General features: G+C 42.5%; 1 protein-coding gene across 2 annotated transcripts in view; it reads left to right on the plus strand.

Moving 5' to 3' along the window:
- LOC134636509 (nuclear factor of activated T-cells, cytoplasmic 1) overlaps positions 1-25,992 on the plus strand; it is a 60,444-nt gene extending 34,452 nt beyond the window's left edge. For both annotated transcript variants that reach the window (XM_063486519.1, XM_063486520.1), the window contains exons 9-10: positions 6,249-6,920; positions 24,265-25,992. In XM_063486519.1, coding sequence (XP_063342589.1) covers positions 6,249-6,920; positions 24,265-24,320 — 728 coding nt within the window. In that variant the 3' untranslated portion in view covers positions 24,321-25,992. The remainder of the gene's footprint in view (positions 1-6,248; positions 6,921-24,264) is intronic.
- Positions 25,993-27,649: the final 1,657 nt, after the last annotated feature.

Genomic DNA, 27,649 nt, shown 5'->3' on the forward strand with positions numbered 1-27,649 from the left:
TTCAATACTGCAGCAGAGAATGAGGAAACCCTAGTGAAGCTGTTTGCTTTTGAGGGTTTCAGTGTGTGTGTGTCAACAGTGAGTGAAACAACCAACACTGCGGCCATGTACTCGGGGTGGGCTGCGGAGGAGGACACCCACACACATGCATAGACAGACATTGCTGTCGACACTTTTTTTTACTTCTTCTTTTTTTTGCTCGCTCGTATGAAAAGACTCTTCCGGCCCTATGTCCCACTTCAAGCACAGTTGTGGTCTCTGACGTTGTTTAGAAAGAACATTTCTTTCACACTCTGCTGTCTGTTCATCTATAAAAAGCAAACCAAAACCTTAAAATAGCCCGACTTGTTTAAAACAGCGGAAGGATGAAGCAAACACTCTCTGGGACCCAGATGCTAGTGAAAACCACCTTTATTTTCCATTCAGGTCATGTGACCATCTTGTTATTCTTTGACACTAATGCATATGTGGTTGGCAATACTGCGGCTAAACATTGATACCTGCATTTGAAGAACAAAACACATCCGGAGGGTGGGGGGGGGGATAAGAAAACAAACAAACTGTTTGCTATATTTTGCCCCGCAAGTACACCAGACATATTATTTCAACAGGCATCATTATTTCAGCAGATCTGTATGTTCACTGCCTCTATTGTTAATTAAAAAGTTTATATTAGGCCCGTCAGATGCAGTGGAAAGATAGCAATAGATGGATGCTGCGGAATTTTGAGTCATTGCCATGCTAATATATTGCAAAAAAATGGACATGCTCTATGTAAGTGAGGAAGAGGTGAATTGTGTATATAAAGCAGGAAACTGTTAGAGGAAGTGCCAAATACTGCAGTTCCTTTAGGCTGGCTGCTAAGGAAGATAATAATTCAGTTCAGTTCAATTCAATATATTCATACAGCGCCAAATCACAACACAACACAGTCATAGTCACAACAGTTGCCTCAAGGCACTTTATATTGTAAGATAGACCCTACAATAATACATACAGAGAGAAACCCAGCAATCATATGGCCCCCTATGAGCAAGCACTTTGGCGACAGTGGGAAGGAAAAACTCCCTTTTAACAGGAAGAAACCTCCGGCAGAACCAGGCTCAGGGAGGGGCGGCTGTCTGCCGCAACCTGATGGGTCGGTAATACCCATAGACTTAAATTTTAGCAGAAATAGTGCAAAAACTGTTTTGGTCTGTATGTCTAATTCCTCATTTCTGACTACATAAATTTTATGTATCACATTATGTTAAGGCTTAAAGTTTCATTATTTGGGACAACTGTGAGTGACATTTGGCTGCCGCTAGCTGGACTATTAGCTGTCTGCTAGGCTAAACTGGACCTCTCTGTCCTGATTGTGGTATCGCTCATATGACTTTCTGTGCACACAATTGCATCAACGACATATCTAAGAAGTCTGTGTTCCAGTTTTGGTGAGTAAAATTCCAGTATTTTATTTATATGTTTGTAGTTAGAAGGTATCTCAGGAGACACCTTGATAACCAAACTTCATAGTATTAGTTGATAATTTAGCAACCAAACCATTAGTCCAAATATAGTCATGTTTTACTTCAAAAGAAGAAAATAAAAGATGATGGCTGTCATTTTAAAGTTAAGGGTTTGTTGTGGTGGCTATCTGGTCTTTAAGTGAAGACGTGATGAATCCTGCTTCCGGGCCCAAACTACTCTGCGTTTAATAAGGCTGTTGTGTTTTTATCATGTTTTAATGCTTTGTATCTTGTTCTATTTAATCTCAACAAGCCCCTAAAAACAGTCATTGATCACTGTCGGCCTCCCTCTGGGTTTTTGTTACCACTATTCATTTTAGAGCTGAGTTTTTTTAAACCTCACGATGTACCTACAGCTCAGCTCATGCAGCAGTATATTAATTAACTAACCTCGTATTGTGGATGGATTATCTCAGTTGTTCTCCTGACTGAAGTTTGGTCCGTTTACAGCATCCTGCCATGAGATTGCATTTGCCCCTAACCATCGGGAACCCTCACCTCAACTTTTATCGAGTGGAAAAAAGTCCTCCGTTTGTTAGCGTTTGTCCTCCAGCTTTACTGTTTATATTATGCTAACATAGCTGTGTCGCTAGTGATCACGTAGCACATCGTTATATACCAGCTAGCCAAACTTCAATAACTCTACAAACTTCACTGCTGTTTAGTTTTCAGTCTTCATTTATGTTGGAAGTGATAGCAGAGCTGTACGTCTTAATTTGTTTCAGAAATCCCTCAGTCAGAACATGGTATATTATATTTAGATGGAAGCTAGTGAGCTAACTCCCTGCTAACTTCTAACTCCGTTAAGCTTCATAAATTCTGTTTTCATGGATGCCTGGATGTTACATTTAATTGTTACACCTGGTAGAGCAGCCACACTGACCATTTTGTTACAGATGAAAGAATTTAGACAGTGTTTCAACTCTCAGTAATGCTGCAGTGATCGTTTGACTTGGAGAGCTGCAGCAGTGTTTGGGCCCAGACATGGCTAATGACATCAGACTTAAAGACCAGATAGCTATCTTTAATATGCTAAGTCTATGATATACACAAAGCAATCCCTGCCTGTGTCCAAGTGAATACAAGAAATTTCACTTTACAGAACAAAATAAAGATTAATTTTTAGAATCTTTAGAAAAAAAGAGTTATACCAGTCATGGAAGAAATGTTTCTTCCTCAGGATGAACTGATTATGAGGTATAGGTGCATTTAGCCGATGAGTCGAGAAGACTGCTATTGTTTAAATATACCATCAGCAGCATTTGCGGTTGAAGCCTAAGTGCCTGTCTGTGATGATGAGATGTACATGCAGAACAACTGTCGTCTGGTTCCCAGAATGAGCTTCCCTTTTCCGAGCTCCCGTCCAATAATTCTTGCGTGTGTAGAGATGTGACGTGTTGCTCTTCAAATAAGAAACAGTTTTCACCAACCACATTAAACAACAAACGCTAAAAAATGCTGGCAGTGACCAAAGCTCGGGCGAAGAACTTCTCGGAACCCCTTTATTTTTACAGGCCGTTTGGAGATTCCTCTGTAATATCAAGTTCTATTCTTAACGCAAATGGCTGCCTACTCTCCCCCACCATCACTGCATCAGTCTGTGGTTGGAGCTGGAGAGGGTAGAGCCAGAAACATGTTCTGTGACACATACAGGAAAAGTTAATGAACTACACATTGATCTTTTGTTGTAAATATTTGCACAGTCATGTTTTTCTAAAAAAAAAAATCTGGACAATGACTGAACTGTTTCTGTCAGGTCTGCAGCTTTGGGTGTTTTTACACTAACCTACAGTATACCAAAGCCCACGGTATGCTGTGTGTCCAGATTGCCTACACAGTGGGACACGGTGCACGAGGTACCTTTGAGTTAATGAACTACCACCTGCTCCATGTTAAATGTCACTGGAGATTCGTGCCGATAGTATGAGGTGTGTCCAGAATTTCTTAAAACGTTTTTCACAGTGGCGTAATAGTATCATATTTTACCAGTGGAAAAGAGTGTTAGAACCTATTGCATCCTAAAATACCCCTTGAATTTGCCCAAAAGTACAGATGCTCTTCTTTAGAAAGTGTTTTATAAAGCTCACATAAGCCCTGCTTGCTTTTTTTAATGAAATACACAGATACAGATACACATCACTGTCCCTATTCCCATCAGAGGAAACAAGTGCTCAGTAAAATACCTAGATCATTCCTGATCAGTTCAATACAAGCAGACAGAAGGGAAAACTGCCAGAAATGGAGAGAAAACCATGTGCAGAGCATCAACAGTCTGTGGGCCGTAACCCACAGGTTGGGAGGAAATAGAAACCAGCTGAAGTTGCGATGGGCCTGGTGAATCTGTTTTCTCAGTTCTCATATAAAGTAGAAAGGAGACACAGAGATGGACCAAGCTGGAGGAAACACGTCTGTTTATAAATCGAGGAGGGAGGAGTATGAATTTTGGAGAAAATGTTTGCAACTTTGGAGAAAAGGCAGGTGGAGGTTTTGCTTAATGTAAAAAACAATGCTTACAATTTCCTTTACTCATAATGAACGACCTTTTCCTACATAAGTCAAACATGTCAAACAGCCGTCCCATTATGCTGAATGCGAAATGAGGAACGGCGTTGCACCAGGCCCAAATGTGGATTCAAGGACAACCTGATTAGAACTTGGTTTTAAAAGGTCAAGGTCACTGTGAGCTTACAAAACACATGTTGGGCTATAACGCCAGACTTTATACACTAATTATGACACAGTTTCATAAAAATGTCTAATAGGATAAAAAGACAAAGCTGTAAAAACACTCTTTCTGGCAGCTGGTCAATGTCATAATCCAAGAATAGAAGACAGCGAGGTTCCAATTGCTGTATATTTCACATGTGCTCAGATACTTAAATAATGACAGCAATCTTTGGTGAAAGGCATCTGTACATGCAATAAATTACTCTGGATGTATGCAACTTGCATATATTGTAATTATTTTTTTTTTCATTTAACTTCTGCAAGGAGACATTTGAAACAATATATCAGTTTTCAGGATCCGTTAAGCTCGATGTTCTTTAAATATTTAACGGGACTTTTTTTTTTGACTGATTTCGTAAGGCAGAAGGTTAAATGTGTTTCAAATTAGAGGCAGCAATGCAGATCGGGACCCCAAGCTAAAATATGAAAATGGTCTCGTTTTATGACATTTTCACTCTGATATCACACCCTCGGCTCCTTGGCACACTTCTGTCCATTCACACCAGAGAAAAAGGCACAGGAGACAAAGACAATCTGGAGGGAAGTAACTGTGGATGTTATGTGAGCATGTGACTCACTTGTTATTCCCCAGGCCACGGAGAGGAGGCCTGTGCATCATGGGACTCGCCTTACCGTGCTGCCCCAGACACCAAGCCTGGTCTCTGGGCTCTGGAAGCAGACAAGGCTGACGTAAATGTGTTCCCTGCCGCGTTATCGCTGCTCCGTAGCTCGGCACCCCAGAGGCTACAGACGCGTTTGGTGCCTTTTCAGACCAAACTCTCACATACCTAGATGTCTTTTTTTTTTTTTGACACAGTAAGGGACAATTTGCCTTTTTTTCTGTCAGTGAAAGGTTCTATTATGTACAAAAATCATACACACAGACATCTTATTCATATTGACAGCTTCAAGTAAATGTCACTACGAAGTACGTTTAGCCAAAAACTTTTAATGGCTGGCACCAAACAGTCACCACACCCATTAACACATTTTAACAATTGCTAGGAATAAACAGTATGTCCATTGTGACTCAGAAGCCTTTGCTGTGCATTTGGGTATCTTAACACGGGCCTATTACTTTTGTGCTGGCACAGCCTGTGCATATGTACTTATATAATAACTCAGCAGTGAGCTTGTTAATATGGATCCCTCTCCGTCACTCAACCCGGTCCATAAACACGCCGCTGTTTATGAAGGCTTCGGATTGTGATTGAAATTTTCAATTAATAGAAAACCTTTCTTGACAGTGAAGAGGAAGTATGTGATACCTGTCAGTCAGAAGTAATCAGGAAACAACGCAGACAGTCTGCACTGGATTAGAAGTTAGAAGAGAGCAGGCAGGATGATCAAATGGGGTCACTGCACTCTCTGCATTAGCCGAGGTCTGAAGCTCCTGAAACCACAGGCACAGCTCTGCAACCTCTTAAGCAGCTCAGGCAGCCTAATCAAAATCAAATCATCTCCTTTTTTTCACTCCCCCCCCCCCCCCCCCCCCCCCCCCCCCACACACACACCACCACCACCACTATCTTTTTGGTCCTGAGAGAAACAATTACTTCTGGAGTGTGGAGGAAACCTGGGGGTCCTGAGCAGCAGCAGCAGCAACAGCAGCAGCACTCCACTGCTTTAAAGTACTTTTATTGGATATCAGAGCTGGAGGAGAGTCCAAAGAAAATAGGTCCTATTCATTATTAGAGCCAGCTGTGGCTTTCCACACTGATGACTCATCCATTTTTCTTTCCTCCCTATTCTTTTGCTTTTTTTCATGGTGTGGTAAAGATGGGTGGCAAAAGAGGAGGCGTAAGGATTTCTCTGTTAGAGGACTCTGCCAAGTTGACGCTGAGCCCAGATCCACTGGTGGTTGTTTGTTTGGATTATAAAGGGTATCACAGGCGCAGTTCTGCCTGCTCGATGCTTTACTCAGCCTCAGTCATACGCTCACTGCGCCACGTGGATTCCCTGCACGTTTTATAACCTCTCCTTTCTTTCTTTCTTTCTACTTTCCCCCATCAGTGCCGTTCATAAAGACAGAACCCCACGATGAATATGATTCTCTGGGTACTGTGGGGCTCTCCATGCATTCCACTCCCTACTACAGCCAGCCAAGACTCACTCCCATCATGCCTGTGGCCGACCCTGAAGCCTGCCTGGTTGGGGGCTACCCTTCGTGCCCACCTCGCCATGCTGCCATGCCATCATCACCCCCCAGTTCAAGCCCCACCCTTCATGACCTGTCTCCTGTGGCATTCAGCAAGTGCCTCCCCAACAGCCCCACCCACGCAGCAGCACCACCGGGACCCATGGTAGCACCCCCTATTCAGGACAACCCTGGTCACCCTAATCTCGCCCACCCATCTTCGCCAGATAACAACTCTTCTCTAGGGTTGCTCCACTCCCAGGGTAGCCCCAACCACCTCAACAGCCCGGGACGCCATAACTACCACCCTATCTATACCAACAGCAGCCCCTCATCTTCCCCAGCGTCCCACCCTTCCACTCCAGGTGGGCCTGCGGAGAGCCCATTCGTTCAGGCCTACAGCCCCACTCAGGCACAGGCGGCAGCTGGCTCAGCCCAAGCTGGAGGGAGGTCACCAAGCTTGCTACCCGAGGATGCCAGCCCCCCTTCGATGGCCATCACCGTCAAGCAGGAGCCCCAGGAACTGGACCAGATGTACCTAGATGACGGTGAGTTCCTGCAGTGTATGCACATTATCCAGAATAATAACTAAATAAAGTTATAAGTTTCTCTTTATGAGATCATTGTCCGTGCCAAAATTGGCTGTTTGCGCAACACATCACATTTATTTAACACCTTTTTCTTATCTGCAAGCCCTCACGCACGGCCGCGCCCGACTGCACCCCAGAGTATTTCCTGAAAAAAATTCTGGCAGCATATTTACGTCAGATTTGTTTAATTTTAGGCCCAGGGCATTTATTTGCTTTTGGTTTTAATGTGCCGGCCAGCTTATGTTGTCCGAATGGCAGCTTGACTTTCAAACGGTAAATTGCCTTGATGGGATTTTGAAACAATCTGTCAAAACATCACAGCACTGGGGTCAGCCGGGGTGCAGCCGAACAAAAACAGTGGCACACGCGTAGCGATCCAAACTGTTGACACAACGACTAATGAAGGAAGCAAAACAATGGGTAGGGGTTTCCTGAGCCGGCTCACCCCCTCCTCATCGCCACCCCCAAATATCTGGGAGGGATGCTGGGAGGCAGGAGGCAGAGGCTTTGTTTTCCCGTCATTTCCCCACGGAGTCCACACCATGCAGCTGTCGTCATCAGGGGAGACTGTGGGGTCACCAGTCTCCCTCTAGCAATGAAACCAGTCACACCCAAGAGACCATATGGTTGGGTTTATTGCCTCCTGTGTCCATCGCACATTGTGTCTCTAAGGGCAGCAACCTGTTATCTGTGTTAGCAGAAGCTCCACTTGCTGTTATGATATATATCCATAGAGCACATCCCTGGCATCCAGCCAGTTTGACCTGTTAAAATCTGCCTGCAAACTACTAGAGGTGGTGTAGAGGGGAGGGAGGCGTCACCGCATTGAACTCAGGAATATCACCCTTCCTGTGCACCTTTTGTTCAGTAAACTAATGTTGTTGCGTGTGTGTATGAGCTCATACGCATTCACTCAACAGCTCTGGGAGTACAGGGGTGATAGGCATGAGGGGACCTGGGGAGTTTTGCTGTGGAACTGTAATTGAGTTGAAAAGCAGTTGTCAGCATATCTGTCAGTCTTGATGAGTCCCGTTAGTCGTTATCTCATAAACAGACAATACAGACACAGGAGGGATGTCTGCCCCTTATCAGCTCTATAAACTGATTTGAAACTTTCTCTTTCCTCTAAAAAAACAACAAAAGTAAATAAATCTTTTAGACTTTTTCCTCTTTGAATTCATACAAATCTGGACTGTCTGGAGATGTAAGCTGAATCCTTTCTTGTTGCTTTCAATAATTACGGCAGCAGAAGCGTTCACGTGAACATTAATTGAATAAAATAAAATGATAGCTTTATTTTGAGTTTTCTACTATGGTTGCCAAACGGGTCCTTTTACACCAACCGACGTGGCAGTGCTTATCCAAGTAACCTTGTTTCTCTTCCCCGCTACTCCATCCTCTGTCACTTTAGCAAGCTCAGTCTTCCTCCGACCCGGTGGCCAAATGTATTCAGCCTGCGATTATAGCTACATTAGGGACGCACAGGAATGTGTATTGATTGACCAAAGACAGTGAGGCAGCCCCTTGAAAACCTCAGCGTGCTGCCGTTTACATCACCTAACGTCTGTGCAAGCATCTGTGGTAAACTCTTGGAGTCCTGGTAAGTGTGCGGTGGTAACAGCATACTGCCAAGGCATCTGCTGCTCCAAGGCCCGACCCTATCCAAAACCCCTCAAATGAGCCCTGAGCTAAAATAAATAGGATCGGAAGGCAGCTCAACCCGGCGTCTCACTCCCCCGTCCGCACGCATTACAGCCGTGTGTTAGCGAGCTCAATTAAAGAAAGAAGACTAGCAGATGACCTCACCGCGGCAGCGGTGATTTAACACCGGCCATGAAGAAAAAGCGTTCCTCCCAGGCAGTTGGGGAGCCCGTGATTTGGAGTCGGCAGGAGCACACTTGATCTTCCCCAAGAGCAGTGCACCTCCCACGCCCTAACACTGAGGCCTCCCGACTCTCATCAGCCAGAGGAAATGTGTCTCTCTGGCTGGGCCCAGGTTTTACACAGCCCCTGAGAAATCACTCAACTTATCAACGGTGAGCTACTGTACCGTAAGGAGCTGGGTTAGCAGGGAGGGGGTCTGAGATGTAAACACCCCTAACTGCCGTAGACACAGTCTCCATTGTAAAGTGCTGAACTCTTCCCTCTGCTGCGATAGAAGCTTTACTAACTTCAGTGTGAGCCATGATATGATGATTCCTTTTTGTTTTTTCTGCAATGAGGTTTTATGGGAAGACTCCAGTTGGCAGTCAGATCACCGTTGGAGCTCCCATTTTCACTCAGTGGCATGTTGGCTCTCACCTGCTTACAGCCTCACTTCTCCTACCTGGAATTAAGGCCAAATATCAGCGTGGTTTAGGGAATGGAGGCGAGAAGAGGCTGAAACACCCTTCTGCTAGGCGACTACGCCTTGTTGCATTGTTGACTCACTGTGGTAAACAACTCATAGTGGGGCTCTCGTAAAAGCAAAGATTTCAGACATTTCGTACTTACTCGCAGCCCGCTATCTGTACTTTATGAGCTAGAAAAATGGCAGTCAAATGAGATCAGTGGGTACACAAATAGAATTTTATGAATAACTCGGTCTGAAGGATTACGTTTGTCTTGTTAGCTGAACTAATTAAGCCAAAAAAGAAAAAAAAGAAAAGAAAGCTTAAATGACAGCATGTTTTTGTCATATATTTTAAGGCGCACTTCTGGTGACATCGCTTCCTGTGACATATCTTGGTCTACATATGAAAAACACAGGTTACACAAACCTAAGCCACTATTCTGAGACTTATTTTTCTTGCCTTGGAAACCTGTTCCTGCTGTTTATAGGTATTTTGCTGTGGTTGCGAGTAGAGTAGAGCAGAGGCGATGTGTTGGCAGTGTGAGGCATTCGGGGCCTATGAGGCTGCTGCCGTGTGTCCTGTCTCATTAGCTGCTGCTGTGATGGGTGATATCATGAAATGTAACTGAATGCAGCACGCAGCAAAGGAACTACTGCTAATCAGAAAGCCAGATTTCTACCACCTGCCTCTCTGGGAAACAGAGGGCCCTTATTCCCTAAAATAAGAAAAACATAGAGTGCAAACCAGCCTCTGCTGATTTCTGATATTTGACATATGTGCTCTGATTTCGTTGTGCTGCAAGGTAGTTTTTTAGATGGGAGCGTTGGGGAGGGGGGGTGTGATTGTTTCCTCCTCAATTCAAAGCTAGTGTGCTTTTTACTAACTGAAAACAGAATTGTTGTTGATCCTTCTTTCCTCCTTCCTTCACTGCTCAACTCCCAACCCCCAGCAACAAAAGCGGAATTCTAGCCTTCCCGAGGATCTCTGTCCACCACCAGTGCTTCTGAACGCAACTCAAAGCATTCTTCATGGAAACTTTTACACATCCTGGCAAGGTGCCCAGACCCCAGGACTCCGCAAAACCCCTAATGATGATTGAGCGTGCGTCCTCACTGCGCTGAAAACATGCTGAGTCGCTAACATTGGAGTGTGCCGCAAGGCTTCATTGGGGTGGGGGGGGGGCAGAAGACTGCAAGATTTGGGGGTTGAAGTGCCTAATGGGACTCACTAAAGCAGGGCTACTCCTGTATGTTTAGACAGCATTAGTATAGTATACGTGCGTGCGTGTTTTTTCGCTATTAGTTGGTCGACTCGGCTTAGATGTGGAAGCACTGTAAGTGACATCGTGTGCTTTCACACCACTCCACCTCTGACCCGCTGGCCTTTTGGGAGCAGGTCAAGCTTCAGCTAATAGTATACAGAAAGAAAGGCTGTCTTGTGGTTAAGTGCAATGCCTAGAACATAGTCTCCTTCTACACATAGTGATATTGACGGGTACAAGAAAACGCGTGATGGCTTTTTTATTATTTATGGCCACAAAGAGGATGTGGATATTTTACTGTTATTGTTATTGCTGCCTTCTCATATTAGGAATCCCGTTTTCCTGGCAGCCCTTGACGTGGTGAAGTATAAGTAAAAGTTTGGGCTTGCTGCAGAAGTTTTACAGTCATGGGAAAAATTAATAGGTGGGTGCACTCTTGGCTTGGCCTTTAAGACCATCAAAGCTATGGATCAACAACTACACATCTGGGATCAGCAATAGATTAGCTTCAATTTCTTCTCATTAAGATTAAAAACCATTATTTTTACTGTGTGAATTGAGCAGCTTTGGCTCTTATTACCCATTATCAGATACTACAGGCCTTACTAAGCACTTTAGAGAATATGCTGTTCGGTAAATATGAAGATCAACTTGTGGTATAAGCTGTGTAAGTGTAAGTAAATGCTTTGCTTGATCCCATGAGCTTGTTAATTGTAGTTATTTTCATAGCACTGGAAAAGATGATAGCATGCTGGTGATAAAAAATAAAAAATAATAGTAATAATACTACTACTAATAATAATCTTTAGACCCTGTCGCAGCACACAGCTGGATACATGAAGTAATTCTCATAAAGCACATAACAGTGTGGTTAAACATGCTGATAGTTTACAATCTGATGTGTAGGAGTTAAAATGGAGGTACATTAATGGGACCCAGGGAATTCAGTGGTGTCCTTGCTGAAGAGAAATACATTTGCACTTGAGTGGAAGTCCTCTAGATTACCTTAGCTCTGTTTCCTTTTACATCTCTTTTATGTCTGTCCCGCTGGCTGAACATAAGAGCATGTAGTTGTGATCATAATATATTTTTTGTAACACATTTTGAAAACCACTCAATTACAGACCCTATTGCCCAAGATTGCTCGCAGTTTAGCAAATGATTGGATCCAAGTGGTTACATATGACAGTGGCAATGGGGTTACCTTATTTGTGCTTTGATTTTAAGCTCTTTGTAAAACCATTGGGAATATTATTATAGTTCTGATAAACGCAGCAAGATCTGTACGAATTCAATCCATTTATTACCACAACAGGTTGGCTTTAATGCCTGTGTGTGTGTGTGTGTGTGTGTGTGTGTGTGTGTGTGTGTGTGTGTGTGTGTGTGTGTGTGTGTGTGTGTGTGTGTGTGTGTGTGTGTGTGTGTGCACCCCAAACCCTTGCAGCTGAGCCAGAGGATCTGGTCTGGTTTCAGTCGCTCCGTCATAATATCCACAGTCACCGAGAAAGAATGCGTCTGCTGAAAATGTGCAGCTAAATTATCTAAACAAATTGGGTTTCTTTTGTGTCTGGGATCTACACACGGACACATTTAGATGAAAGACTTTGATTCTGGTTTTGAATGGGTTTCGCGTTTCTTTTGCCAAATATCAGAAGTGCGTGACGCAGAACTGCTACCGTAAAGAACGGTGTCTTATTTTTTCTTCGTCGCGCACTGTGTGGCCTTCTGTGGAAGCATAATACCTGGCATCAATAGGGAAACGGACTTCGGCGAAGCATGCAATCAAATATAGCAGAGTAAAGCCACATGGCGCACTAGCATCCTTCTCCAGACTCATCTGAGTCTATTCATTAAGGCTATATTATTCCAGTTCATCATATGTCATGTATTTCTTATAGTTTCTCCTGACACAGCCGTTTAGAGGCTCGGTTTATGTGGCTCACATTCTGAGGTTTAGGAAACACGTGCTGAAAAGCCACCGAGCCACACGGATCACAGCAGGTCAGGACTGAGACAGGGCCTGTGGCTTGGCTTGGGATCTTCCTGTGTATATCTGTGATCATAGAGCTACCACCTCATGCCAGACACTCTCATTACTGAATCGTAACATGACAAATGTCAGTGTGGTTGACGGCTCTGACTGGATGATTACCGAGCAGGTCTCCTTCCTCCATAAAGCTCTGAAGGCTGCATTTAAGCTGTGAATTCAGCTGCGTCCAAGCTTTTATCTGTTCATTTTCTAGCTGACATTTTATGACACTCAAGGCTGTTTCAGTATACATCGTCCATGGGGAAAGGCGGGTTCATGCCAGTTGCACAACTCAAGCCTCCTCAGTGATCTCGGTGATTCGACTGGTATTTTGTTTTTTTATGACATAAACATTTTGTCCAGTCCACAATAATTCATCACCAACCTTAAAACACTGTTCCTCTGTGGAGATAGTGAGTCTTACTCTGAACACCACAAATGCTGCGCAGTCACAGAAACCATAAATTTGCCCTGAATCTTGGATATTTCCTCCTGGCATTAAATAATATGAGCACATGGAAAACTCATACAGTCCACACAAGCACCCAAGAAGCACAACTGATTTAAAAGCAAGCATTTTTTTGTTTTAGTCTTTTAACAGGGAGGTCAGGGGTCAGGAACAACTCCTGGACAGCAGCCCAGGAGCTTGGAGAGGGTCTTGCCCGAGGATCTTCCATTTGAACGTACAGTAGTAACCACAGTGAGATGCTTGCTCCTAGCAGTTGTATTTAGGGGATATAAATACCTGCGGCATCAGTAAACAGGAGCAGGTCTCCTTCCCAGACCACTTAATAACAGCTTCCCATCTGAAATTTGTTATGTCAGTGAAATAGTATCCTTTAGCGACGGATGTCAACAGAGAGGTTTGTTCCAGGCGGGTGGGATGGGGAAAGCCGTTGGGTTTTGCAACAGTTGGCAGAGTACACCGTCTCCTCTATGCACAAATGCTTCAGAAAGAAGAACGTGGGGGAGAAAGTCAAAAAGACAAAACACGAGGACGGAGAAGGAGCATCAAGACAGAATGTATAAGAGAGTGGGAGATAAAGATTTAAACTTTGAAAGGAGAGAGTAGTAACACATAAAACAATATAAGCCAAACGAGCATGTCCTTTGCTTTTACTAAGTTTAATGACAGATCACTGTAAATATAGGCAGGCTTGTGTAAAATGTTACAGTGAACACAATGAAACCTTAAATAAGTGAAAGCCTTCTTTTCAGAATGTTCGTATTACCAAACCGACAGGAACAGACGCACTGAATTTCTTTCTTCTTCTTTTTTCTTCTTTTTTTCTTAGCGCGCTCCTGTACTCATGAGGAGTTTATCAGAAGTTTCAGATTTTTTAGGCCAGGAGATGCTCATCATCCCCTCACATCCAGGAATATTCAGCAAGCATGCGGAGAAGCAGGTCAGCCATAGAAATAAAGTAGACAGAGACACAGACAGAGATGGAGGAGAAAGAGGGGAAAATCTGAGGTGGAAGAAAGTAGCATGTAATCTTGGTGATTTTCCCTGGCTTCCATCGCCTCTGTTCTTTACACACACACACAAACAGATGGACACTATGAGCTCTTTTCACAGCTAAAGCTGTTATAACCAAGACACTGAAAGTCAAAGAAAGAAAAACACAACCAAAGTGAAAGATCACATTTTCTTCCTGCCCCAGCAGTGACCACTTGCAGAGAGCAGTGGGTGAATGGGTTTCTTTCATTGGAGGGGATGATCGTAACCGCTGAACTGTGAGTGTCCTGCTATTGACATATGTGTCCTGCTATTGACATATGACCCATGGAGGTTTTACACCTCAACTGGCCCCCCAATTCTCAGATTGTACTCAGCTGAGCCCAAAGCAACATGCTAACATAAAGGAAAATCCTTTGATTGCTTATTTCCAAAAGCATAAGAAAAGCCTTTACTGTGGATTTTAGTGAAGCATTTTATTAAGCTTTGTGGTATTGAAAGATTTATAACAAAAGACAATTACTACTGTAAAGACACAGAAATTAAGTTCTTTATCATCCCTCTGGATTCTTTGCTAGCTTTGTGTTAGCATGCTGGCTGTGCAGGCGCTTGCAACAAGCCAAAGTTGTGTTAGCAGTATAATGCAGTTGTTTCTGTCATAGATACAGTTTGTATTTTACCTTTTCGGGCATTAAAAATAATGCCCATATTGCCAGTCCTGAAAGGTTGCAGACCACTCCAACATTTTCCTCCTACTGCAAATGAATTGAAATCAGCTGATTTTAGAGTGCAAGAAGAAAAAAAAGAAAGTTTCTTTATGTCTTTTGTGCATTATATTGCTGTGTTACTGAAAAACGTAAGCAAGTTATGGCTTGGAAAACATTAACCCCAACATTGGTTGTCAGCCGTGCAAATTCTTCATTTCACTTCGAAGAAATTCAAGATTCAAGATTCTTTCAAGATTCAAAGAAAAAAAAATTCTGCCTACAGTTACACTTTGGGCTCTGAAAACGTAATCTGCTCATTAGTGATGGTGAAGAGAGAAAGTTTCAATGAAGCGTTACTATAGAAATGTATTAGTAAGACTTTTTAATAATTTACCCTTCATACAGTGTGTAACTAATGACTTCATTAATTCTTTATAGGTCATTTACTAATGTCTTGTAGGTTATAAGCTATTAATCTTTAACTTTTGGGGTGTGCGGAAGAAAAAAAAACTCTGTGGTAAATTGGCATTGGTAAATTTTTTATTAACCACTATTAAAGCCATTATCTATAATACTTTACAAAGAGTCTCCTGCTAGAGAGCGATGCTATTATTTTTCAGCCCTAAAAACTGCAAACATACTTTTCTGATAGACCCCACAGTTCCTACTACTAGAGGACAAACTAATTCTTTCTGCTCATGTAGTAAATCAGCCATGACGAATCTGCGGGGAGCTGGACTTGGAAAGCTCTGTGTCTAAGCTCTATGTGAATGAAAACATCACGTACACTTTAATTAGATCAGTTAGATTTACTGTAGGATGGAGTAGCAGCGCAGGCTCTCGTTTCTTTTAAGTTATTCAAGTGGAAGGTTTTCTCACCACCAACTGTTGAGTTTGTAAGATATTAAACACCGCGAACAGAAGCAGGTGAAGATGTGCGTCTGTGATTTACAGGTGGCCAACAATGTCTCCGTCTCACCCACTGTCTGCGAAAGTGTAGCTGTCTTCACCTTCAGCTCTGAGACAGTCTGGGTTTCTTGACAGCTATACAGTCTCCAGATGGATGTACGCTTGTCTATGAAAATCAAAGTGAGGTCAAGGGTGTTGGAAAGGAGATAAGAGAATATTTGGCCACGATTGGCTCTCTCTACCTTCCAGCGAATAAATCCATGATGTGCCCCAAGGAGGGCCTCCCCCTCTGTGTCCTCCTGAGTATAGGCTTTAAAGCTACAGGGGCAATAGTTGGGGTGAGCAGACAGGGTGTTAATCAGATAACTCTCAGCTTCAGTAGAGATCACTAGAGCGCTACGGGGATGCTCAAAGAGAGAGACCATGTTCCCGTGAGCAGCAGAACCTTTTTAAGATTTAGTTAGCTTAGTATACTTTTCAGTGCCTTATCTCTCTACGCAAACCCGCCATCCAGCTCGGCAGGATCCTAGATAAGTGCAAATGTTGTTTTCATCAGAGAGTTCAAGCCAAAACAAACAATAAGACACTGGGGTTGACAACAAATGTCCAACTTTGGCATGCCAAAAGCTAATGCGTTTTCATGGATGTCTAAAGAGACGGGTTAACTTAAGACCATGACTTGCTGCTACACCAAAACCAGCCATCCATCTATGATGAATAGCAAACAATAAAGCTCACAGTGAGGTAAGCCTTTTTGGACACAGAGAATATAATTTATATATAAACAGAAGAAAACAAGTCTGAAATCCCACATTTCAACTGACAGGCAACAGGTGATTTAAAGAAGCCCACTACAAATGCAGTTGTAAATTGTATTATATGCAGGTGTACTGCCAAATTCTCACCCAAACGACTGCAGTCTACTTGAAGTATGATTGTTTCAATATGCTCATATTTTTAGACTCCATTCCATAATTCAAAAAAAAGAAAGAAAGCGGTGAAGTCTGCGTCGGCCGCCGCTGGAGCATACGTTTCTAATTCCAAATCAATCACGGCGAGTTTATCAGATGGCCGAGTTATTTTACCATAAACCCATTGGTAATGAGCCATGCAAAGAGTTTTAATCTGTCTCCTTTCATATCTCAGCTGTTGAGATGTGCGAGTTTTGCTCGGTTTGGTGCTATTTTTTTCAGGCTTTGGTGTTTGCTTTATGCATTCATGCTCTGCTAGTTGCGTGAAACGGAGCTTTTGATTTCACATGGTCTGTACACACAGAAGCTCTTTAGCGTGTTGCTTTTATGTTTGCTTTTGTTTGATAAACACTTTGATTGTTGTGTTTTGTTGTGGTATTCTTCCACTGTAACTTTTTTTAAAGGCAATTTAATGCAATCAAGTGGACCCGTGCAATCAAAATAACAGAAAGCGCTTTTTGTGCTAAACATTCGAGCATCTGCGCCGCACTCGGTGACGTCACCTGTCAATCGACTAGTGCGGCTCGTACTGCAGCATCCTTTTTTATCCTTCTTAAAAAGTGTAAAATGCTCGTGAACTATAACGCCAGACAAAAACTGTTATTGCTCGTGACGCACTTGTAACGCCTCACACGCCAAATTCAGAGAAGTCAGTGATGAGGGCACCAGAGAGTAGCTCCAACCATGTAAACACCTCCCCCTCATCCTCCCCAGAGACCGACCTCAAGCGAGTACACCCGGGGCCTCCTGGGCCTGGGAGGAAATGAGAGGAGGGAAGTGAAAGGCTCACAAAGAGAGAGACAGAGTGAGGTGAGATAGGGAGCGGCAGAGCACACCAAGCAAGATCAAAGACAAAGGTTCTGCGCCGCGGCGGCCAAAATAAGCATATCAGTGGTGGGGCTTTCAGTAAAAGTTGTTGTCTTTAGGGTTCTAATTTGGTATGCTGCTGTTTCATTGTTCTCCAGCCTCTCTAGTAAATTTTGGATACTTTTCGGTGACTGTGGGCTGAGGCAGGCAACCCTGAACTCTTCCGATTTGTCTGATTACAGAGAGCCATAAAGCATGCGCTCTGAAGGGAGAGGCGCATCGGAGACTCAGGTGGAGATTAGAGCCCAGCTCCACTTTGTCTCTCCATATGAGGCGCAGAGAGTATGTCATCATTATTTCTCAAGGCTGCTCCAGCTCTCTCATCCAACTGAGCCAGGAGTCCTTGTCTAAAAACAGCAGCAGACATATTGATTGGAAATCTGTTCAGCGACATCAGAGCACTTACTGTTTACACTCTATACTTTATTTCTTTTTTTTTTTGTGCCACTAAAAAAAATAAAAAAAATAAAAAATAGAAAGCTAATTTACTCCTTCTAATTCAATCTCATCAGTAGTGATTCAGTAGGTTCATTCAGGGATGGGACAATGTGGAAGTGGGTGCCAGGGAAGCCAGGGGGTAAACTGAAACAAACAAAAAACAGCACAAGATTTAATATTTTTGTATTTAAATGATTTAAGCATACAACACACTATGACAAAATTGGTAAATCTGCCTATTTAAATGTCTTGTAGTCTCAGAAAAACATGCACCGCAGAGACCTGATCCCTAAACAACAGAGTAGCTTTTCTCTAAATGGGAACACACTGACAACGTATTAAGATAATAGTGCTTTTTAACAGCAAAAGAATTGACGCAGACCTTTTGCACTATTTTTACATCATCAAGGCTCCTCGTGTCTGCAGGCAGCACTCACTCGCAGACTGAGAGGTGAACTGTTGGTCAGAAATGTCTGTCTATAGCTTGCTTACTCTTAATCCACTCTTTGGCAGCTGAATAGCCCGGCAATCTTGTTGGGGGGAGTGGGAGAAAATTAAATCAAACTAAAAATAGTAAAGTGGGAGAGACAGAAATAAGACTTTTAGGGTTAGGCATGTGTCACCTACCATTACGCTCCTCATCTATTATTTCTCTCATGATTATCTCTAGCCATGACTCCACGTCCAAAATCAATGAAGTGAATTTCGTGGGATCGCTGTTCACCTCAGCAGTGTGAGGAGATCACCACACATCGGTACTCTGCAGCTGTTGCAGGGCAGCTGTAAAAAAAACTCAGTTCTCAGGGTAAACTCGGCTTTGTCTTAAACCTATTCACTGTGGCCCTGTTCTCCCCCCCCCCCTTTCTTCTCTCCAACTCCTCTGTCAGCTGAGGAGACTGAGCGATTCCACATGGGAAAGCCTGGGGCTTCACAGATCAGCCTAACTGTGGAGATGAAATATACTGTCTGTACATATCATCACATCATTAGGCCCAAAGGGATCCCTGCAATGGATTAGAAGCTGTCTACCTGCAAGGCTCAGATGAATTTATGAAGCACTTTATCACGATGAAGCATGAGCGGAACGCTTTGTCTCTTTCCATTTGTGTTTATCTGTGGGAATAAGGATCGCGTCTCCCTCGGTTTCGCTTGCTCTCTTTCACTTACTCCATGCTGACTTCTCTGTGTGTGTCATTTTATGCGCGTGTGCGTTCCGACCTTTCACCCCCCTCCTCCCTATTTTTGACACTGCTGGTGATTAGCACAAGATAAGTGACGCTGTGTCAGAGCCTCTCCGTCCAGCCGCTCGAGCTGTGTGTGGGAGGCAGCAAATTGTCCATTAAGTGTTTCTGCTGAGGCCGAGAGAAGATTTGATATAGTGGGGAAACAAAAGTAATATGTACCAGGAAATTCAATTGTCTCTCTCCGGCAAGTTTGAGCTTTAGTTCGGCTTCCCCACCAAATCAATTTCACATGAAAGTACGAGGTCAGATGAGGTTTAACTGTGAGTCCTCCTCGCAGCTAGTCTCCTTTTACTCACTCCGAGGTAGTGTACAGATTGGGTGGCGATTCGATTTTTGTGTGTTTACATGAAAGAACTTGTGTGACTCAGGCAAACTTCCTCACGTGCTGCCGAGAGTCTCAGGGCCACAATAGAAGGAAACTTCCTCTTCTCTCTCACAAAACCCGATGTGGTACTACAGGAGGTACGAGCAAGCACAGGAAACAATCACCTTCGCTACAGTGTGAAGGTCCTTGACCCTAACACAGCTGCAGCTAGCACGTGTTGTGAAAGTAAGGGGAGTTCAGGAAGGTGCCCTCCACTTCTTCAGTATCAAGAGACTTCGAGCGGCAGAGCAGAAGTCACTGCCAGGAACCTGTTGTTGCAACCTTAAGTACGGAGGTCACGTACGGAGGCCGGGGTGAGGTGAAGTCTCTTGCTCTCTCTCGCTGTCAGGTGTTTGCCAGTCAGGCCTGATTTGACTACAGGGGATCGTGTTTCGACAGCAGGAACCTCCAAGAGGCTCTCAGGCCTCGAGGCTCCGCATCTCTCCAGACCACAGGGCATCCTCTGTTCTCTAAGGAAGCCCGGCTGTTATCGAACCCCAGTGCACAGCACTATCCCGTAACAATGCTAACTAAATCCCCAGTGCAGTTCAGGTTCACACTGAACTCTTAGAAAAGCCAAATGAAGTCATATCAGGCGTGCTTGTATTACTGGATAAAAAGAAGCCAATTTGTAAGTAAGTAACAGTGAGGTATAGCAACTATGCTGTCGCTATATCAGTGCTTGTATATACTGTACCCTCCAAATTACGTCAGCAGCAGAGTGAATATGATGTTTTTGCTACCTAAGCCATTGGATTGGATTCTTCAAAAGATGAAAGTAAGACATAACTACAGACCAGCTTTACTTTTTATTTATTTTTTGTGTCTTTATATGTAGATACAATAGTACATGTAGCCTCTGGTCTGAAAAGTAAAGCAAATCAGTGTGCCCTAAACTTGTATTCTTTCTAATGACCTCTCTGGTTGCAAAAAGAAGTCCAGCAAACACCTTAGCAAATACTCTTTCCTGATGAGTTTACGGTCTTAATTACAAATTACGCAAATTAAGTCTAATTTAATACAATGTAATGTTAATTTTGGAAATAATACTCCTAGTTAGAGAACCTTTGTGTGGTTTAAGGCGTGGCCAATTTGTTATTCTAAAAGCTGCAAGTACCGACAGTAGTCGTGTTAAATTTGCATACGCCGTTATATTCAGGATGTATACTAGAGCTGCCTCCATTACCGCCTTCTAGCAGGTTGAAAAACATCTTCCACGACAGTTGATACAGACTGGTTATTTTAGCGAGGTCAACGTTTATTCAGCCCGGAGTCACACCCAATGGAGGCAGGGATTTAGCAATTAGCCACTTTCCCTGCCAAGACACACTGGCAGGCCCTCACAAAGGTGAATTGTCCATAGAGCTGTTCACCTTGGCTGGCATCACAGTAAAGTGCAGTCATATTTTTGTGTCACTCTCACACCTGCCTGAAATAGATCTCCCAGCCACCCAGTCTGGAGTATAGGTCCTGACAGGTCCAGGCTGCGGTTTGCCGATTGCGTTGGCAGGGAAGCTTAATAAAGGATGCCACTCTGTTTAACTAAGCCTAGCAGGGCACGTGTTTTTTGTTTCCCTCGTTCTTTTTTTTCAGCAGGGGAATATTTGGAGCTCAGTTTTCCACTGTTTTTGTTTATTCACGAGAGGGTATCCTCCCAGCTTTCCATTATTAACCTGGGCAACTGAAAAAAAGAAAAAAAAGTTTCCAGTGCTGTTGAGAGGGATTCCAGGCCACTTTGCTTTCGTTATTGTAACATTACATGGAATCTTTTTTTTAACAATAGCATATAGCGATCACGAAAGTGGAAAAATAGCCCTCTGGCACTCTTTTTCAAAGGTTACACTTAGATTTACAAGGTTTGCTGATGAAATCTTAGAATCCACACTTGCCAGTCCACGTTGTGCAACGGGACAAATTTTTTAAGCCAAATTTCATTTAGAACTAAATGTTCCTCCGAATGCTTGACAACCTTCCCCACTGCTGCATATTTGTGGTTATCTAGTCACCTCAAGGACGGTAAGACAGAGTCAAAAATGTAGTAAAGGAAAAACAGAGAGATAATTCTTTCTGGTTCATTTTTTCTCAAAAAAGAAGATACATAAGCTCAGGACAGAAAAGTAAAAAAAAAAGTCTTTAGCTAAAACTGGATCATTTCAACTAATTTTTTTTTTTTAAAGATGCGTGACATGCGAGACCTTTGGTTCTCTCAAAAAAATTACCTGTGAGTTTTCTTTAAAAGGTCTTTGTTTCCCAGAACTTGTCACAACTAAATAGTGACATGAGTATTAAGACGCTATAAATAGCATCTTGGTGTTGTCTTGTGGTGCAACAGTTGGCCACATCCTGCTTCTAAAATTCTCACGTTGCTGACAGAGTACATAAATGAAACACAAGGGCCAGTGTTTTACCTTTCTTCTCTCTGTCACTATTTCTTCAGAATGGAACATCTTTGTGCTTGCCAATGGAAAGTATTAGTTGATAAAGGGCATCAAAATAACACTGCAGTTAATATGTGGGAGGAAGAGACGTCACGATTTTTTTTCTTTTTTCTTTTTCTTTTTTTGAACAGTGACTGAAATGAAGAAAAAGAAGCCACCACTTTTAATCTCAGAAATATGAATGATATATTTGTGGCTTTCTGCTGCTGAACCGTCGGGTTTTCCCACCTCTTCTTAAGAACTAGCTGGCGATGTTTTCTCACCTCTCTGTGATCATTTCGCTGTGCATACATGTGCTTGCACTTCCTTCATGTCCTGCAATGGTGGATCTAAAAATAACCACAGCATGTAAATGCTTGTTTAGCCCGGAGCGGAACAGGGTTGAAAACAGCCAACACTGTTGGCACAGGTTGAGTTTTTCCAATGGGAGTTCCTCCTGTTCAGGGAGGGGAGTCCCAACCAACTTGTGTGTGTGTGTGTGTGTGTGTGTGTGTGTGTGTGTGTGTGTGTGTGTGTGTGTGTGTGTGTGTGTGTGAAAAGGTGGGTGTTTGCATACATAAAACAAGGACAGCTATTATTGTAGAGCCTGTGTGTCTTTTAAATCAAACATTATTTATGTCTTCAGCCTTGTTTCTTTGTTTCCTGCCATTTATTCTGCATGGATCAGTTTAGCAAAACATTTTTTATTAGCACCTCAGCCATCAACATCACACTTAACTGAAATCAAGCAGCAGTTAAATGATATAGTACAAAAGGAGCTCCAAATAAGTTTTTCTTTAGTGTTGTTTTTATCTTGATCTATGCTGATGCTTCATAATTCACCAAACAGTATGCAGTGATAACAAACGCAGGCCCACTCTGAACTTCACAGTGGGTGGACTTCCTGTCTCGGCTCCGATGGTGGTTTCAGCAGACTCAGACGGCATCGGCCTGTCTTATCAAGGCGAGCTCTGTGACTATGAGGCTTCTTGTTTTTGTCGAGCAACAGGTCTCAGGGTCCTCGCCATCTTCTCAGTCACTTCCCTCTGTTTTGCCAAAGAACACAGAGAAGATAAAGGCAGGGGACTGATCTCTGTCTGCCCGACTGTGGGAAAAGCGCGGGCACAGGAACTGGTGCAGGAAACACAAGACGATGACTAAAAACAGGGATATTCGCATGGAGCCGAAATGAGTTGCTAATGACATTGATATGTTTGGACTGTGGCTTCTGATGTCCATGATGTCCTGATGTCAAGTATGCAGTGTAGTGTTGCTGTCTGACATGTTCTCATGTTTAAAGTTTAAAGAGTTCGCTAATAAGAAAAGTATAGAGTAGCTAGGAACACTTCAGCCAAAAGAGGATTTGCCAACACGTGTAATTTATATTTGACACTATGGCTCTGTCCTTCCATCATAACAGAGCAGGTATCCAAGGCAACAGACAGGTCACAGATCTGGGGCGGAGGGCGTTGCAAAGTGGCTTTCAGGGCAAACAGCGGGAATTGTATGCAGGATGCAGCTGAGTCATGAGGTGATACTGAAATACAACGTTAGCAGATTATATACCAGGCTAACCTTAAAAAATATGAAAGTATGAACTCCCATATTTTCTGTGAAATGTATATGTTTTTTTCTTTCTACACTTAGACATTACTTGTTCCTAACCATGGTACTTTGACTTAACATAATAATTTGGAAATGTTTGATATACAAGCACAGAATTGAAATAATAAAGATCTCAAAACCGTATATGGCTTTAGGATCTGTCGAGATTAGGTAATACAACCCGAGTCACTGTCTTGTCTTGTAATTGAGCTTTGTAGAAGTTGTTGTTGTTGGGTCTTTTTTCTTTTTTGTGGCAAAAATGAATAAAAACAAAAGTGATCAACTACTGCACTTGGAGAAGTGGTGAGAGACTGATTTCAAAAGCCGCAAAAGCCAATATCCCCTGATCTTCAGTCTATAAAATGAGTCATGCCCTAGAAAATAAACCTATTCATTTAGCCTAGGTGATTTCTTCAGGGTTTTACCTTCAGACTTTAGAAAGCCCCATCAAAGATATATGAGACATTTAAAAAGATAAGTATTAACCATGAAAAGTAAGCATAGCTCTTGAATATCACTTGAAATCTGACTGGAGCATCTCGTCCCCTGAGGTTCTGGGGCTCTGACTCCAACCTTTGTCAGTGTTCAAACAAACGACCCTTCAAGGCCAGTATTTTCATGAAATGTAATAATGCTTTAGCGTGTCATTAAATGGGAGCAGTTAATAAAGATCTCCTCTTTCTCTTTTGTTTCCACAGTTAATGAGATCATCAGGAACGACCTCTCCAGCATCTCGGTGCACACTCACGCATAGACCATTTGAGTCTCCTGCAGCAGCAGCACATACACGTCCAAAAGCAGCATCAACAAACGAGGACAAAAACAGCCAGAGATCCAGATTATAAAGAATAAAAGTTTGACCAGGATCTCCCACCTAACTATCAATGCCACCCGCTCTTCTTCAGTCTCAGACTCTCTGCAGGCTCACATTGACAATCACTGGCAAGCTCCATTTGAATAAACAGGTGAATGTTATATTTACAGAAACGAAAAAAGGGAAGTGATATATCAGGGGCAAAGTATACGATTACACTTGCCTTAATTCGCAGCTGATGTTTAGTGGACCAAACAACTCATAGAGACTGAGTTATTTTCTGTCGTTAACAAATGACAATCTTCATTTCGAGTGTGATCTGTACGTTAATGCATGGACAAGCTAATGGGACAATAAGTGTCAAGCTTCATCACTTTGGTTCATTTGTCTGCACAGTCAGTCCGCATCAACCAACTCGGTGCCTTACAGCAGTGCTATTGACAGCAAGCAGCAGCAGCAGTCAGGCAAATGCAAACGGTTCAGTGTAAAAACCCGACTGAAAGTTTTCTATGACATTTTTTTGTATTATTTCAATTATTTGTTTACAGGGAAACAAAAAGGCTGGAACATCTATAGGAAGCATGTCAACTGATTCAAATTTTGTTTTGCCTGCTTCCTTATTATCTTTGTTCATTTATACGGAATTTTATGTATGATATTCTTTTGTATAAACATGTATTTGAAAATATGTATGCCTTATGCTCATATCATGCAGTTTGTTATCCCCCCCGCCCCCTCCCCTGTCTTTCCCTGATATGATTTTGTAGCATTTCTGCTACCCTTCACCTTTACTTTTTCACCTTAGTGCCTATTTCCTTATCATCCTTTCCTGGTCTTCCAGTTTTCCACCCAGATCATGACATAATGATGCAAAGACAATCAGAGGATTTTTTTTTTAAGTACATATCCTATCAAAATTCCTGGTTTACAGGAGCTTAATAAGGCAGGTATCAGTTTTAGTCTTTCCCAGCTGAGAGATTGTTGAACAAAGGTAAATGTACCTGCTGGATTTAAAGGGGAATACTTTTATAGATTTGTCTGTTACTTGTTGCTCTGCAGGTTTGCATGTAAATAGGCACAGGGATAATCTATACCACGGGCTCAGTTTTCCTCATCATCTGGGTGATTTCACTGAGGAGCTGACAGGACTGTTACTTACAGTTGGCAATAATTGATCTGAGTAGACCAAAGGATTTTATCTTTGGTGAAATTATTGTCAAAGTTTCTTTTTTTCTGACTGAGACTTTAGCATAGGATGGTTCCATCATACGAAAAAAAAATGACTTGCACTTTACCGTAAACACAGAGCTGATTTTCTTGCCTCCAGACCAAATATTGTAGACTGATTTCCACTGTAGTGTCATAAACGCGCTTCTGTCAACTCTTCACATAAACGCAGTCTTTTCCATGTTGTCTGTCTTTTGGAGCATGCACACTGTACTGATGTTGGGGATCATTTAGCTGATAGTAGCTTCCAGGATAGCTTTCCTAATACATTTTTCAACATATATTATAATAGCATGACTAAACTCTATCAATAAGGTTTCTATTTTGTGCCTTACTACCTTTCTTGGCTACAAAATTGTTGCAACTCTCTAATGCTTTTCTGTGTAGGCACAAGGTGAAATATATTTCTCTTTAATATTAAATATTTATGAAAAAAAAATGAAATGTGTTTTAAGTGCATTTAATGTGTTCTCAAAAATGACCTAATAAATGGCATATTGGTGACCATAAGTAACAAATGTCCCGGTGTTATATTTGTAAGTGAGTAAGTCGATTGTTGAAAAAAAAAAGTTAACAAATATTTGATAATAAAGTAAAAAAAAAAAGAAAAGCATTATGTTGAGTAGTAGCGTCCCTATTTCCTTTAACTTGTTTGAATTGAATAAAAAAGTAATTAAAACATTCAAAAATTATTTTCTTTTAAAAATTTGTCTCTAAAATAAATTTTGAAGCAAGCATTTTAAATCGCTTTGAGCGGTCAGTAAGACTAGCAAAGCACCAGCCCAGCAATTAAATCACTGGACGTCTATGAGAGGAAAAACTGTGCATTCTTGAAGGTTTTCTCTTTGCCAGCCACACTGCACAGTACAACACTGCAGGATAAAATGCAACAAGCTGCTGATATGCCATGTACAAGCAGAGACATGCGTGTTTTCCGGTGAGTATTGTTAGCGGTGGGTAGTTAGAAGCAAACCAGCTCCTCGTCATGGGATCTGTGCCACGCTCCTGTGTACCACCTGCCAGTCCTCCAGACTTTTTCCGTTCAGCAAAGTTATGAAGCGCCCATCCCCATAGTAACAGAAGGCAGGCCTAGGCGGTGCTCCCCTGTTTGACCGAGGTAAGCCCAAAATAGAGCCACTATTTACAGATACAGTCACGCCCCTTTTTCCTGGCACCCTGTCCTTCTTACCTTAGTCTTCCTCTTGCAGCGCCATACCCTTTGACACAGTGGCGAGATGACTCCGGGCTATGGTTTCCAAAGCCGAAGCAGTGGTCCATAAGAGTGAAATATCAATGGCGCAAGGACAAACACAGCTTTAGAATCTTTTCTTATTGGTTATATTTTTTGTTTAAAAGTACAGAAACACGAAAAGCTTTGAATGTATGATGTGGAAATCAACAATTCACAGCATAAAGAATTTACAGCCGAAATAAGCACCTAATTAACTTAAACAGTTAAAAAAGTTGTTTCATTTTTAATAAACACCGTACATATAAGCATGGCATAGCTTAGCAAAAAGCCCAGAAGCAAGGAGACAAAATCAGCCCAAGGGCAACCAAATCTAATTTGTCAGCATGTGTAATTGATAAATGTGGTGGGGAAAGAGAGTGTATGTGTTGAACACAGTTTATTTCACAATGTGTTTGCTCATCACTCTTAGAAGAGCTGGTAGACACTTTTGTAGGTAGTTAAAAGGTTTCCTTGGGTTTAGCTCTTGATCTGATTTCCTCTGATCTGATTTCTTGCAAGAAACTGCTATCTCTCCTGCCAGACACATAAAGCATTCATGTGCATTCATGTCAATTCGCTGACCTCAAAGGTCAGAGTTTTGTGTGACAGTCACACTATGGAAAAGAGTGGTTGGAGGCTGTGGCACAAACAAATTCATTGCAAACTTGGTTGCTTTTGAAATGGTTGCTTCAAAACCAAGTCTGCCACCACTCGCAGTCAGTAGTCTTAAAGCACAAGAGTCACTTTGCTGTCTTCAAAGATTTGACTTTTTTGGGTTAAGACAACAATAAAAGGGCAATAAAACAGAATC

This window comes from Pelmatolapia mariae, linkage group LG10_11, assembly GCF_036321145.2.
Source record: "Pelmatolapia mariae isolate MD_Pm_ZW linkage group LG10_11, Pm_UMD_F_2, whole genome shotgun sequence".
NCBI classification, from domain to species: domain Eukaryota; kingdom Metazoa; phylum Chordata; class Actinopteri; order Cichliformes; family Cichlidae; genus Pelmatolapia; species Pelmatolapia mariae.